General features: G+C 42.9%; 1 protein-coding gene across 1 annotated transcript; it reads left to right on the top strand.

Annotated features, from left to right (window-relative positions):
• Window positions 1-1,243: 1,243 nt before the first annotated feature.
• Window positions 1,244-9,548, top strand: IER3IP1 (immediate early response 3 interacting protein 1). Its single transcript, XM_077816654.1, has 3 exons — window positions 1,244-1,401; window positions 7,674-7,775; window positions 9,347-9,548. Exons 1-3 carry the CDS (start codon window positions 1,311-1,313, stop codon window positions 9,400-9,402), a joined length of 249 nt encoding a protein of 82 aa, XP_077672780.1. The 5' UTR covers window positions 1,244-1,310; the 3' UTR covers window positions 9,403-9,548.
• Window positions 9,549-16,578: the final 7,030 nt, after the last annotated feature.

The raw sequence follows: 16,578 nt of genomic DNA, 5'->3' as shown, positions 1-16,578 counted from the left end.
ATGATTCCCAACATTCTGTTAGCACATTCGAGATTTTTAAGAGCAGGTTAGACAAACACCTGTCAGGGATGGTCTAGATAATACTTAGTCCTGCCATGCGTGTAGTGGACTGAACTAGATGACCTCTCGAGGTCCTTCAAGTCCTATGATTCTATGTCACAATGTTGGTATGTTGGTTAAATATATCTACTTACAGTGTATGTGAATCCTATATATGTAGCATGTGTTTTAATATTAAAATTATGAGAATTACTGACTCATGCATAACAGCTAAAAATGGCATATTTGTATGTAGTCTTTGCAGAATTTGATTTTTAAAGAATTTCAACAGATATTGATGTTTATTTTTAAGCTTTTTATTTTATCAATTTAAATGCTCACAGTTGTGCAAAATTATAGGTTTTAAGTTTTTTTAAAATGTTTATCCATTTAAATTTTCACAGTTATGGAGGGATGTCAGACAATGGCGGGGGTGGGGGTGTGTGTTAGAAAATAATTATTTAATGATAGTGGATGTTGAGATTCAAAACGTTAAAGCTTTAAAACCTTAAAACACAAACTGTCAACATCGCACATCCAAGTATACAAAGTAAATAGCCTTAAAACACGCGCGAACGCGTTCTCAGACAGCATTTTTCTTACTTTGCCAAGCTGTAAATTTTGATTATTATGGGTGGAAACATTTTTTCATGGGCTTGTGTCTGCGGTGAAATTGACAGTCACCGACCCTGATCAAATTTCTACGGACACTTGGGGAGAAAAGTAGGGGGGCTGCACCTTTTCATCCCACTGAAACAAGAGAGCTTTTAGCAGGGGAAGAATGGGATTTGCTGGGACACAGGGGCGGTCCCCCCTGAAAGGGGTCTGCGGGCAGCTACGGTGCCGGCGGGGTACCGGAGCATTCCCATTGCAGTGGGCTACACCAGGGCGCCCCACGGGCTTCGCTGGGGTCACAGCGCGGGGAGCCCGACCGACCCAAGCCGGGGCCCCACCCTGTGTGAAGGCGAGGAAAAGCCGCCCTGTCAGACAGACTCGGCAAATCGCTGCCTCCCTGCCAGGAGGCCGCCAGGCTCGGTTCGTCCCTCCTCAAGCATAGCGGGGCCTCTCCCCCGGAGCAACGTGGGTTTCTCCTGCCCCTCAGGCGGGGGGCTCAATCCGCGCCAGGCGGCTCCCGCCCCTCAGCCCGGGGCGGGCCGGCCCGTGGCTCCCGCCCCCCGCGCGCTCCCCGCCCAGCCCTGCCACGTCCCGGCCCCGCCCCGGCGGCGGGCTGAGCGCGCGGGGAGGCCGCGGCGGGGGCGGCGGCGGCGGCCATGGCCTTCACCCTGTACTCGCTGCTGCAGGCCGCGCTGCTTGTCGTCAACGCCATCGCCGTGCTGCACGAGGAGCGCTTCCTCCGCAACGGTGAGGGGCCCGCACCCCGGCTCGCGGAGAAACGCCCCCCCTCGGGGCGTGGGGTCAGAGCCGCCGCCCGTGTGGGGCCGGGAGGGGTCGCTGCCTGCCCCCGGTGCCGGCGGGCGCCTCCCTTGGGTTGCCGCTGGGGACCGCGCCCAGGCCCGGGCTGCACGGGGGGCCGGGGATCATTCCCTCCCCCAGCGGGCGCTCGGGCATCTCCGGGCCCTTCCGCCCCTAGCATCAGCACCGGGCCGGGCCTTCTCCGGCCGTTGTTTAAGCGGGGTGAGGTGGCCGGACAGGTCCCGCCGGAGCTGGCGGTTCCCTTTCCCCGGGTGCTGCTGCCGGCGTCGGCCCGCCCTGCCCGCTAGCCAGGCGGGCCCGTCGGAGAGCGGGAAGGCGTTGGCCCGCGTGGAGGGGAGGGCACCGCACGGCCCTGGGGCTCACCTGCGGGCGTGTCCGGGCTGGGAAATGCCGGTGTGTGTTACAGCGAGCAGGGCAGGTGTCGCTCTGCCGGGGCCAGCCTCCGCATATGAGAGAGACGTGGGGGTGCGGGGGGGGGAGGTGGTGATCTCTCGTATTGGGCCGCTCTTACTGGATTGCAGAATTACGGCTACGATCGTGGACTTCCAGAGACCTCCCTGACGCTGGGGCACCGCAGCAGCCCAGCCACCGCCGGCAGCGGGGGACCCTCCCTAACGGAAAGCCCGCAGCTGACCCACCACTGCTGCCAGTGCGGCCCCCCCAAGCTGCCATGGGTGGCAGGGCACCCTGGAACTGTCCGGCCGCCAGCGGTGGCGGTTGGATCCGGAGCTCTCCAGCCGCCGCGGATGGTGGGAGAGCCCTGCCCCTCGCCCCGGGTCCCCGGGGGCAGGGGGACCCAGGGATTTCCAGCCGCCATGGATGGCTGAGGGATGCTGGAGCTCCCCAGCTGCCACGGGTGGTGGGGCCCCCGCAGCTCCCAGCCCTGCAGGTGGTGGGGGATCTCCCCCCAGCTCCCACCAGTGGCGTCAGAGGGAACTGGAGCTTGCCAGCAGCGGTAATGGGGGGACCCTGGCAGCTACTTAGGGGGATCTCCCTCCAGCTGCTCAGCCACTGGGCAGGGGTGGGGGCCACAGCTCCCCGCCACTGGGGCAGGGTGCTGGATCCTCCTCCCTCTCCATTTTGCCAGGGATGCTTTTAGTAAAAGTCACAGACAGGTCACGGCTTCCGTGAATTTTTATTTATTGCCCGTGACCTGTCCGTGACTTTTATTAAAAATATTCATGACAAAATCGTAGCTTTATGTATAATGCATTATAATGTGTGTTAACTAGTGCTGTGTCAGACTGGATCTAGCTCCCGGCATGTGTCTAGACTAAGAGAATAGGTCCATATTTAAAAGCATATTAGTTACCATGCTCTGAATCATTAGTGTAGACAGGGTTTAACACCTTTAAAAATGTTAACTGGTCATGGTCAACTTTAGGGAAGGAATAACAGGTTTTTAAAAGGATCTGTTGCCCTACTCTAGATGGGGCCATGATGTAAACATGGCCTGCTGTGTTTAAAGTTGTCAGATGGTATACCTGTGACCAGCTAATACAATTTTAAACACAGCAGACCTTGTCTACACTGAATGCTAAATTACATATAAACCAGTGTTTTAAAAAAATAAGCCCTAGTTGTAAATCTTGCTAAGGAAACCTCTAGTACAACTGAAAAACCTAAGACTGTAGTCCTCCTGGTTAAGGGATTTTATGCCCCCACACTCCCCAGTACTCAGTCTCCCTTGTTGAACAAAATATTACTGATAAATATTTTGACATCCTGTAATGTGTCACAGATTGAAGTGTCATTAGAGGAGGTTTTGGAATTAATTGATAAACTTAAGAGTAACAAGTCAACGGGACCAGATGGCATTCACCCAAGAGTTCTGAAAGAACTCAAATGTGAAATAGCGGAACTATTAACTATGGTTTGTAACTTGTCCTTTAAATCAGCTACTGTACCTAATGACTGGAAGATAGCTAATGTAATGCCAATATTTAAAAAGGGCTCTAGAGGTGATCCCGGCAATTACAGACGGGTAAGTCTAACGTCAGTACCAGGCAAATTAGTTGAAACAATAGTAAATAATAAAATTGTCAGTCACATAGAAGAACATAAATTGTTGGGCAAAAGCCAACATGGTTTCTGTAACGGGAAATCATGTCTTACTAATCTATTAGAGTTCTTTGAAGGGGTCAACAAACATGTGAACAAGGGGGATCCAGTGGACATAGTGTACTTAGATTTCCAGAAAGCCTTTGACAAGGTCCCTCACCAAAGGCTCTTACGTAAATTAAGTTGTCATGGGATAAGAGGGAAGATCCTTTCATGGATTGAGAACTCGTTAAAAGATAGGGAACAAATTGTAGGAATAAATAGTAAATTTTCAGAATGGAGAGGGGTAACTAGTGATGTTCCCCAAGGGTCAGTCCTAGGACCAATCCTATTCAATTTATTCATAAATGATCTGGAGAAAGGGGTAAACAGCGAGGTGGCAAAGTTTGCAGATGATACTAAACTGCTTAAGATAGTTAAGACCAAAGCAAACTGTGAAGAACTTCAAAAAGATCTCACAAAACTAAGTGATTGGGCAACAAAATGGCAAATGAAATTTAATGTGGATAAATGTAAAGTAATGCACATTGGGAAAAAATAACCCCAACTATTCATACAATATGATGGGGGCTAATTTAGCTACAGCTAATCAGGAAAGAGATCTTGGAGTCATCGTGGATAGTTCTCTGAAGACATCCACACAGTGTGCAGCGGCAGTCAGAAAAGCAAACAGGATGTTAGGAATAATTAAGAAAGGGATAGAGAATAAGATGGGGAATATCTTATTGCCCTTATATAAATCCACGGTACGCCCGCATCTTGAGTACTGCGTACAGATGTGGTCTCCTCATCTCAAAAAAGATATACTGGCATTAGAAAAGGTTCAGAGAAGGGCAACTAAAATGATTAGGGGTTTTGAACAGGTCCCATATGAGGAGAGATTAAAGAAGCTAGGACTTTTCAGCTTGGAAAAGAGGAGACTAAGGGGGTATATGATAGAGGGATATAAAATCATGAGTGGTGTGGAGAAAGTGAATAAGGAAAAGTTATTTACTTGTTCCCATAATATAAGAACTAGGGGCCACCAAATGAAATTAATGGGCCGCAGGTTTAAAACAAGTAAAAGGAAGTTCTTCTTCATACAGCACACAGTCAACCTGTGGAACTCCTTGCCTGAGGAGGTTGTGAAGGCTAGGACTATAACAGGGTTTAAAAGAGAGCTAGATAAATTCATGGAGGTTAAGTCCATTAATGGCTATTAGCCAGGATGGGTAAGGAATGGTGTCCCTAGCCTCTGTTTGTCAGAGGGTGGAGATAGTTGGCAGGAGAGAGATCACTTGATCATTACCTATTAGGTTCACTCCCTCTGGGGCACCTGGCATTGGCCACTGTCGGCAGACAGGATACTGGGCTGGATGGACCTTTGGTCTGACCCAGTATGGCCATTCTTATGTTCTTAATGTGAAAGCTTCAAATTAAGGCACACAAGCCATAAAACCATCATGATACCTTTTATAGATATTAAAGGGATTTAATATGAAAGGTCTGGGAGGCATCATGAATCTACACAACTTCAGATATATTACTACTTTGCATTTGGTCGTGTGATTGCCTCACATCATGCTCTTGTCTGAGTGATGGAGAGTGGAATGTGTGCAGGAGTCTTTTAGCCATGTATGATTATGAATTGGTTTCTTCTATTAAATGGTCAGGAATATTGAAGTATCCAGCAAACTAGGTAGTTTTGTTCGACTCCAGGAATGATTTGAAATTAAATGGTATATTTTTCTTAGATAAATTCTGAGATTCCTGAGGTGCTGGAATGTTGTGTGCAATAAACTTAGTTTATTTGATCTTCCAATTTCTCACCCAATCCAAAGGCCAGAGCCTCCATTCCTGCTATAGGTGAATTCCTATTGAAATCTGTGGGAGTTCTCTGTACAGGGGATTTATAGGATTGACACAATCCCTTGTAAGTATCTGGCAGCATTACAGGTTCTGTAAATAATATGAAATGTAGCCTTTGTACTTTCAAACTGTTCATGTATCCAAGCATGTGTTTCTTATCATGTATTTGGGATAATAAAAGTATGTAACCATTAGGAAGAATCCATTGTAAGTAGTTCCCAACCTTGGTGTGTCGGAGATGCACCTGGCGCACACTGTGTGTGTGTTAGCATTTTTGTTTTTGTCGATTCTTTCTCCATCCCTCTTGTCTGTTCTCTCTGTTTCTTCTTGTCTCTCTTCTTTTATATTTATTTTTGCAATTTTGTGTTCATTTTTATTTTTGTTCCTAGTATCTTGCTCCCAGATCTCTCCTCAATTTCTCTGCCTCGTTCTCTCCTTTGCCTCTCTGTAAAACCCAGGTCTCTAAATTGCAACTTAGATTTGTACTGTACTAGACAAAAGAGCATCCATCCCAAGCTTTGAACACCCTTAACAAACTTTTACCATACATCTCATAAAATAAATAGACTCCAGGAATTTGTTGGGTATAGCATTTCCCTGTGATGGGCCAAACTGGGATTGTTGGTAAGTATGCTGGTGGCTTCCCTTCTCTGCTCTTCCCCAGTGGATTCATGCGGGGGACACAATCGGTTGGGGCCACTTTGTGCTGTGCTGGGATCAGGGAATAAGCATTCTGAGTAGGTTCTTGCTCAAAGAGAAGAATCCAGGCATAGCAATTTCCAGACTGGGTCAGACCAGTTGTCTGTCTAGTCCAGTATCCTGACTGTGACAGTGAACAGACCAGATTTGTGACCCTTATAAAGGAAGCCTCTTGTAGATAATTATGTAATAACCAGCCCCTAAAGGGAAAGTTTCTTCCAAACCCCCATCAGTGTTTGGTTTAGATCCTGAAGCATAAGGGGATTCCTTAGTAAGAAAAAAATCCTGTCCTTTCTAATTTAACTGTGGATCTTCTCATCTATATAGCTGTTTAATCCTTAAAAATAAATGAATAACTCTTGCTAAAACTTTGACCTTAAGGTTTTCTTGTGGCAATGGGTTCCACAGGCTGTGATGTGTATTTTTAAATCCTTTTATAAGTTTTAAATTTGTTGCCTGTTAATTGTATTCAGTCACCCCTTGTTTTTGTATTGCATGAAATGGTAAATCTGAACAACCAGTTTACTTTCTTTTTGCAGTTGATTATTTTGTGTACTTCGGAGGTGCCTCCTTTTATTGGTCTCCTCTCCAAACTAAAGAGACCCATTCTTTTCAAACTTCATTCATAGGGAAAGTATTTCATACCTCAGTCATATGTCACGTCTCTAAACCCTCTCTGTTTCTGCTGTATCTTTTTTCTTTGTGAGTGACTGATTCCAGGTCAGGGTATACCATTTATTTTATATAATAGTATTATTATAGTTTCACTATTTTTTTCTGTTGCATTCTTTGTATGTTCTAACACCTTCTTTGTTTTTTAAATACTACTGCATGTTGAGCAGGGGTTTTTATGATGCTATCCCCAATGATACACAGAACTTTTCCCTGAGTGGCTAGTTCATTTAGAATCCAGCAATATATAAGAGCAGTTCAAATTATTCCTTCCAATGGGCACTGCCTTGCATTTGTCAACACTTAATTTAATCTGTCATTGTGCTATGCATATGTCTAACTCTGTTGAGTCCCTCATGGACATTTGTAGTCCTGACTAACTTAGCCTTGTCCTCTGAAAATTTGGCTGTCTCGCTCTTCACCCTTTTCTCCAGTTCATTAATAAATATATTAAAAAACACATTGGGGTACAAATATTCCTCCTCTTTGTTTTCTGTCTCCTAGCCAGTTGAGTCCTTAATAGGACTTCATCACTCACCCCATGATTACTCAGTTTCCTCAATAGTCTCTTGTGAGGTTTATCAAAGGGTTGGTTTTTTTTTTTGAAGTCCACATACATTGTCAATCAGTTCTCCTTTATCCACTTCTGACACGCTCTGTGAATTGACATAGGTTAAATAGGCACACTTTTCCTCTACTCATTTAGGTGTTTTATCATTCTCTTTTCACTCCTTATTTCAACTGATTTACTTGGTCCCAAAGTAAGGCTTACTGGTCTGAAATCTGATTTCATCATCGTGTTAGGACTTTACTAGTGGCTGAAAGTAATCTTTTTGCAAGATAGATCAATTTCTAAATTTTCTAATAATATAAGTGTGTGATTTTTTTCAATATGGTTTAACAATCTTTGTGTTATACAGTTGGCTGGGGAACAGATCAAGGGATTGGCGGATTCGGAGAAGAACCAGGAATTAAAGCACAGCTAATGAACCTTATTCGATCTGTGCGAACAGTCATGAGGGGTAAGATGAAAAGAACAGTTTAGTTAGGTACTTACTGTGTGTTATTCAGGTGCCTTGGCCTGGTTCATTAAAGCGGACTTTTGCCTCCTTAATACAGGCTTCATTTGAACCTTTTTCCATATTTACCATCAGACCTCACCCCCTGGCTATGGTTTTTACTCATTATTTTCCATCAGTTCTCTCCGATCCTCTCCCTAAGCTGCTTGGTGGAAAATGCATGGATTATCCTTCTGATTGACTCTTAAGAGGGAAGGTGCAGGTCACATGATTAATGGCCATGTGCGGCACCAAAGGCTTGATACAGCAGAATATATCCACTGCCTTCCAAGCCACGCAGGCTTGTAATGTTGGCTCTGCAGCAGACCATCCTATCCATACGTGTGCTCAGCCTATCATAAAAGCAATTTTCCCCCCTTTCCTGTACCCCAAAACACAAAAAATCCTACAGTTCTGTGATGGAAAGCTGTGCAACTGCCTCAGGGAAAGAAGAGTTTATGTAATTTTTTTACCTTCCATACTTCATAAACTGTGACCATCCAACCCCCCTTCATTGTGACAGCTGGAATTATTGTATCGCCATCCCCTGTATAAAATTAAACCTTAAAAAGGGGGTATGGTAGGAGGAGCCCCAATTACTCACCGACTGCAAGAGCTGATCCCACCATGAGTTGGACTCTTCATTTCCTCCTCCTCCTCCGCTCTCTCCAATTCTCTTCTCACCTTCCTCAGATCTGCTTTGGAAATGGGGCTTTGGGAGTCAGGGGACCAATAGGCAACAAAAAGGGCTGTGTGAATGATTTAAACTCTTTCAATGACTTTTCAGTCATCAGGAAAACAAGCTGCCTGGCTGTTAGCGTCATGAGTTTTGCCAAAACAACGTATTTGGCAATAAGATGACATCAGCTAGTTCCTAGAAAGAGGGCCTTTGTAGAATTCTGGGCTAGTAAGGAGATATTTACTTCTCCAGATAGAAAGTAATCTATATCACTAGACAACAAAAGACCTGGAAACATTTTGTAGCCCAGCATCCACCGAGATTGTGTTCTGCATGATCACACAGGAATCTTGATATTCCAAAATAGTAGCAGTGAGGATTAGCAATTCATTACTGACCTGACTCTCGATTCTTACTTAAAGCATCATAATGCAGTTGATTCACATACAAAGTGTGAGTGGTGAGTGAAATCACAATAATTCCTAGCAGTCTTAAATGTAAGTGGGGCCTGGATGGTTCAAGAGAATGTTCAATGAAAATACAGGGCTCCTTCACTTCTAGTTTACTGATACATGTCCAATCCATGTTGATAGTAGCTAGAGGCTATCATCTGATGGCTATTAGCATACGTTAAATACAGCTTGTACTTCTGCTTCCTATTTTGTTCTTTGTATCTTGGCTTGTTGGCCCCAGAACATTTCACAAACTCTCAGTTTGCATAACCAAATTAAATTTGAAAAAAGCAGTAACTAACTCCCTGTTTAATGGGTATTTTCCAGGCTCTCTGATTATATGCCATTCTGTGCCTGTCCAGTGTAAAAAGAGAATGTCCATAATTTTTTTTCTTTTTTCACAGTGCCATTAATAGCCGTGAACTCGATTACAATTGTGTTGCTCTTGCTATTTGGTTGAAGACCATCTGTTGAAAATGAGTTTTTGGACATCTGAAGTGGAGAGGCCGCCCACCACCAATATGAGTTTATTGGATCCAACATGGCTTAGCTGTCAAACTTGACATTCAATTTAAAATAATAAAGACACAATTTCTATTTATCTTATTTCTTAATGTTCACTTGCAGTTTCATTACACAAGATAATGTGATCAATGCAACAGTGCTGTAAATACATTGGACTGCAAAAAGTTTTACTGCTGATGGTGAATAGTGCCAACTGTTACAGTGTTGTAACTTATTGTAATGATTACAAAACAAATGTCTTGTGACTCAGGGTGAATTTCCTTCCAGTACACTTAGGTTTATTTTTATTTAAAAAATAAGTTGTAGAGTTTTCAGTTTCATAGTTATTAACACAGTATTATTAGAAAGCCACTTAATTTGACTATTAAGATGTTACAATTTCGGGAACAGATATTTTTTGGTGGATGGAGGAGGGTGAAATCCTTGCTCTGTCGAAGACAAGAAGAGTTTGTCATGGCCAGGATTTCACTCATGGTATATATTTTCTCAAACCAATGACATTTAAGCTAATGGCAAACAAAGTGTTTTGAAAATATGTGCAATAGCTATGCAAAATCTAAACTGTATGTACCTAAGGCAAGGAAATGGAGTAACTGAGTGTTAAAATTTAGATTAGCAAGTGAAGTGCTCACTAGCATTTGTCATTGTTTTGTCAAGGACCTCTTAAAGTATTTGCTAACCATACGTGTAGTAAGTAGTATGTCTGCAGTGGTGATCTGTAGCAGTGTTTGTATTCTAAACGATTTTGGATAATATTGGAGGAAAATACTGCACCCTTTTTTTCAAGTGCAGTTTAGTTTAAAAAAAGCAACAAAACCCACACAACAGCAACAAACTTCAGACTTAGTTGTTACATCTGGGTTGGTTTTTTTGTAAATACTGTCTTATTCAAAGTGAAACACTGCAGTCCTTACTCAGGCAAAATTCCTAATTCAGTATAGATCTTGCCTGGATTAAGACTGCAGGATCAGGCCCATTGTTATGTAGTAAGTTTAAATTCAAGAAGACTGATTCTTGTGTACCTTTTTAGAGAAGCCAAACTTCTGTTTAGCTTTTCCCATTTGCTAGCATGTGACCCAAACTCTTTTAGCTTATTTTTAAACTGGGGAAGAAAAGAAGACTGGAAAAACCTGGCAATTATATTATTGTTTTAGAACTGTTTATTTTTAGTTTACCACCTCTTCTTCTGTCATTGACTCAAGATAAAATAATGTTTTTATACAAGGATAAATCTGCAAAACAGCATGTTGAATGAGTTTGGTGATCTTCAGTTGCAGGATCTTACAGAAGCGGAGTTTATTTAGGAGAAAAAGATTTTTTTTTTTTTGGTTTTTAGTGAACATTCGTAAATAAATTTGAATTTCTAAACTTAAGCACTCTCTCTTTCATAACTCACTCTCCATAAAGTGGAAGGATCTCAAACTAACCTGTAGCCTGTTTTGGGTACTGGAAAAATATATATATATGCACTTGCTTCTACCACCATTGAAATATAGTTTCCTCTGTGTGAGGGCAGTAGTCAATCCAATGCCAGCCTGGTGCACAATGGTAGGGGAATATAATGTTTGGCCAGAGTGGGATCAGTTCTTCCTGGAGTACCTTGGAAATTGCAGAATAGGGAGAATATCATTTAAAGAGATCACCTGAGACCTTAAAAAAAATTACACAAATGTATCAAGGTTTTTTGATTATTACACTAATTTTATACAAATATCTTCCTTCACGAATGTAAACTGGATGACAACAATGCAAGTCCCCTTACACAGCACTACCGCTCTGTCAGTTGTGGCTACTGCTTTTGCTGACCGTAACAGGGAGCTCACGCAGAGTTGGTCAATTGAAATGTATATTTGGATCTTTATGTAGAGGTAAGTCATATTTTGGCCCTAAGCAGGTTCCAAGTGTCACCTGCATATCACCATATATATGCTCTTTATTGACTCAGATTGTTACAGCATGCTAGTTTTAATTAAAAGCAAAAAAAAAAAAAAAAAAATTACAAGCTGCAGCAGTATTTAAGGTGAGGAGAAAGGAACTGCTCCCCTCACCCCCCCTAAAAAGTTCTTAATGCCTCTCACTCAAGGCATAGTTTCCAGTATGAGAGTAAACATTAACCTCAAAGTAGGCGATTAGATATCCTACAAGGAAAAAAACACAAAAGCAAGTGTGGCTACTTAAGAATGAAGTAAACTTCCTGTTATGTGGCTGAACTCGTGCCAACTGAAGTCAATCAAAAGACTCCTGTTGATTTCAGTGGAGCTGAATGAGGCTCTTTGATCTTAGAATTTTTAAAAAATAGAGCATTTCCTCCTCCCTCCTCAGTTTCCTGATAAGAAATTGATCTTCCTGAAGTTTCATATGCGTTATCTTATCCCACAATAGAGCTTTTCTGAAAAGTTAGGGAGTTTTGAAAATTCTGTTTTACAAAGAGCAATGTTTAAGTTAACATACACATTTATAAACACAGACCTGCTGCTGAGTACAGCTGGATGTTACAGCACCTGTTGGATTGAGCCAGAAATGGGGGTTCATTTTGGGGCTATGAAAGAAGGAAATTATTTAAGATAGGAAGATATAGATTCATAGATACTAAGGTCAGAAGAGACCATTATGATCATCTAATCGGACCTGCACAACGCAGGCCACAGAATCTCACTCACCCACCCACTCCTGCGATAAACCTCTCACTGATTTCTGAGCTATTGAAGACCTCAAATCGTGGTTTAAAGACTTCAAGGAGCAGAGATCCTCCAGCAAGTGACCCGTGCCCCATGCTACAGAGGAAGGTGAAAAACCTCCAGGGCCTCTTCCAATCTGCCCTGGAGGAAAATTCCTTCCTGACCCCAAATATGGTGATCAGCTAAACTCTGAGCATATGGGCAAGATTCACCAGCCAGTTACCAGGGAAAGAATTTTCTGTAGTAACTCAGATCCCACCCCATCTAACATCCCATCACAGGCCATTGGGCCTATTTACCATGAATAGTTAAAGATCAATTAATTACCAAAATCATGTTATCCCATCATACCATCTCCTCCATAAACTTATCGAGTTTAATCTTAAAGCCAGATAGGTCTCTTGCCCCCACTGCTTCCCTTGGAAGGCTATTCCAAAACTTCACTCCTCTGATGGTTAGAAACCTTCATCTAATTTCAAGTCTAAACTTCCCAATGACCAGTTTATATCCATTTGTTCTTGTGTCCACATTGGTACTGAGCTTAAATAATTCCTCTCCCTCTCTGGTATTTATCCCTCTGATATATTTATAGAGAGCAATCATATCTCCCCTAAACCTTCTTTTAGTTAGGCTAAACAAGCCAAGCTCCTTGAGTCTCCTTTCATAAGACAGGTTTTCCATTCCTCGGATCGTCCTAGTAGCCCTTCTCTGTACCTGTTCCAGTCTGAATTCATCCTTCTTAAACATGGGAGACCAGAACTGCACACAGTATTCCAGGTGAGGTCTCACCAGTGCCTTGTATAATGGTACTAAAACTTCCTTATCTCTACTGGAAATATCTCGCCTGACGCATGCCAAGACCACATTAGCCTTTTTCACGGCCATATCACATTGGCGGCTCATAGTCATCCTATGATCAACCAATACTCCAAGGTTCTTCTCCTCCTCCGTTACTTCTAATGGATGCGTCCCCAGCTTATAACTAAAATTAATAATTATTAATCCCTAAATGCATAACCTTACACTTCTCACTATTAAATTTCATCCTATTACTATTACTCCAGTTTACAAGGTCATCCAAATCTTTCTGTATGATTTCCCGGTCCTTCTCTAAATTGGTAATACCTCCCAGCTTTGTATCAACCACAAACTTTATTAGCACACTCCCGCTTTTTGTGCCAAGGTCAGTAATAAAAAGATTAAATAAGATTGGTCCCAAAACTGATCCCTGAGGAACTCCATTGGTAACCTCCCTCCAGCCTGACAGTTCACCTTTCAGTAGGACCCACTGTAGTCTCCCTTTTAACCAATTCCTTATCCACCTTTCAATTTTCATATTGATCCCCATCTTTTCCAATTTAACTAATAATTCCTTATGTGGCACGGTATCAAACACCTTACTGAAATCTAGGTAAATTAGATCCGCTGCGTTTCCTTTGTCTACAAAATCTGTTACTTTCTCAAAGAAGGAGATCAGGTTGGTTTGGCACGATCTACCTTTTATAAAATCATGTTGTATTTTGTCCCATTTACCATTGACCTCAATGTCCTTAACTACTTTCTCCTTCAAAATTTTTTCCAAGACCTTGCATACTACAGATGTCAAACTAACAGGCCTGTAGTTACCCAGATCACTTTTTTTCCCTTTCTTAAAAGTAGGAACTATGTTAGCAATTCTCCAATCATACGGTACAACCCCCGAGTTTACAGATTCATTAAAAATTCTTGCCAATGGGCTTGCAATTTCATGTGCCAATTTCTTTAATATTCTTGGATGAAGATTATCTGGGCCCCCCGATTTAGTCCCATTAAGCTGTTCGAGTTTCGCTTCTACCGCAGATATGGTAATATCTACCTCCATATCCTCATTCCCATTTGTCATGCTTTCATTATCCCTAAGAGCCTCTTTAGACTTATTAAAGACTGAGGCAAAGTATTTGTTTAGATATTGAGCCATGCCTAGATTATCCTTGACCTCCACTCCATCCTCAGTGTTTAGCGGTCCCACTTCTTTCTTTGTTTTCTTCTTATTTATATGGCTATAGAACCTTTTACTATTGGTTTTAATTCCCTTTGCAAGGTCCAAATCTACTTGACTTTTAGTCTGTCTCACTTTATCCCTACATGTTCTGACCTCAATAAGGTCGCTTTCTTTGCTGATCCCTCCCATCATCCACTCCCTCTATGCTTTCTGCTTTTTATTAATCACCTCTCTGAGATGCTTGCTCATCCAGCTTGGTCTACAACTTCTGCCTATGAATTTTTTTCCCTTTCTTGGGATGCAGGCTTCCGATAGCTTCTGCAGCTTTGATTTAAAGTAATCCCAGGCCTCCTCTGCCTTTAGATCCATAAATTCTTCAGTCCAATCCTCTTCCCTAACTAATTTCCTTAATTTTTGAAAGTCAGTCCTTTTGAAATCAAAAACCCTAGTTGCAGATTTATTTTTGTTAATCCTTCCGTTCAGTTTGAACTGAATTAGCTCATGATCACTTGAACCAAGATTGTCCCCTACAACCATTTCTTCTATGAGGTCCTCACTACTCACTAAAACCAAATCTAAAATGGCATCCCCTCTAGTCGGTTCAGCAACTACTTGATGAAGGAATCCATCAGCTGTCGCATCTAGGAAAATCCCTATTATTATTACTAGCACTTGTCCTCCAATCTATATCTGGGAAGTTAAAGTCTCCCATGATCACGCAGTTTCCATTAGTATTTACTTCATTAAAAACAGTAAAGAGGGCTCTATCCATATCCAAATTAGATCCTGGCGGTCTATAGCACACCCCAAGCACTATCCCAGGGGAGGCTCTAGTAGTTTTCTTCCCCAATGTAATTTTTGCCCAGACGGACTCTGTCTTATCCATTCCATAGCTTCTTATTTCTTTACATTCTACCTCATCATTGATATACAATGCTACTCTATCACCTTTACCTTTATTTCTGTCTTTCCTAAACAGCACATACCCTTCAATACCCGTAGTCCAGTCATGACTACTATTCCACCATGTTTTTGTTATCCCTATAATATCTGGTTTCACTTCCTGCACCAGTAGCTCTAGTTCCTCCATTTTGTTACCTAGGCTCCTCGCACTGGTGTACAAACATCTTAATTTTTGCTGTTTGGCCTCGATCACATTCTGTACCCTATTAGGCACAGTCATTCTACAGCCAGTATAACCTATTAGACTGGTATCCACACTGCCCTTCCTCCTTATATACATTCTCCTACCCACGGCTGTATCCTTTCTTACTTCGTTTTCTTCCCTCACAATGCTAAAATCCAGCGTGGAGATTACCTGGACATCTCCCAACCATCTCCCCCAAATTCCTAGTTTAAAGCTCTCTTAATCAGTTGTGCCAGCCTCCATCCTAGAAGTCTATTTCCTTCCCTACTCAGATGAAGTCCATCCCGAGAGAACTGTCCTCTGTCCATACATCCCAAAACCCTCCTTATAGCACCACTGCCTAAGCCATCTGTTGATAGTCATAATCTTGTCACACCTTTGTTGCCCTTCTCTAGGAACAGGCAGAATCCCACTAAAGATCACCTGAGCCTCGATTTCCTTAAGCGTCTTCCCCAGCCTAGCATAGTCTCCCTTAATACTTTCCAGGGAGAATCTAGCTGTATCATTTGTTCCCACATGAAGGATAATTAGGGGATTTCTTTCTTTAGGATCCTTTTCAACCTCAGGTCTACATCCCATATCTTAGCACCTGGAAGACAGCACACCCTTGTATTCTCTGGATCAGCTCTGGTTACAGGCCTGTCTATTCTTCTCAGTAAAGAGTCCCCGATCACATAGACCTGCCTTTTCCTGGTGACGGTGCTATTCTCCAGTCTATCCCCTGTTCCCTCTGGCTGCAAGTTCTTTCCATTCCTATTCTCCCTCGTATTCCTCTTCATTTTTGGTGTAGTCTCCATTGACTCTTCCCCTTTTTCTATAGGGCTAGCTGCTCTTCTCTTATAGATGAACGGGTGGTGGGTTGGGAGGGATATAGACGTGGGTGCACATGAGGCCCAGTCTGAACTGAGGAGCTTTGCGGGAGGAAGGAGAAGGGAGGTTGTGGTGCAGACAAACAAGGTGGTATTGGAGGAAGTTGTAATGTACTAAGTATATAAAAGGGGGTGGCAGGGTACTGGGAGGCATAAGGAATTATGGAAATAAGACATGGAAGGGGGTTCAAAAGAGTGGGGATGGTTTGGCTGGGGTGTGTTGGGAGCCAGGGTGACACATGATGGAGGTATACATCAGGTATAACTATACTATGCACAACCACAAGGCTGCGGTGGTTTTGGCCATGTCATCAGGCTACTCAGTGGCAGAGGCACAAGGTATGGCTTGGATTGGGTTCCACCTGCAGGGAAGAGAAAGCACAGAGGACAAAGAATGACGAACTGCGGGATGATTGAAAAGGATGCTGCCATCATG

This window comes from Eretmochelys imbricata, chromosome 5, assembly GCF_965152235.1.
Source record: "Eretmochelys imbricata isolate rEreImb1 chromosome 5, rEreImb1.hap1, whole genome shotgun sequence".
Lineage (NCBI taxonomy): Eukaryota > Metazoa > Chordata > Testudines > Cheloniidae > Eretmochelys > Eretmochelys imbricata.
The sequence above is the reverse complement of the archived record's forward strand: the minus strand, read 5'-3'. Positions and strand labels throughout refer to the sequence as shown.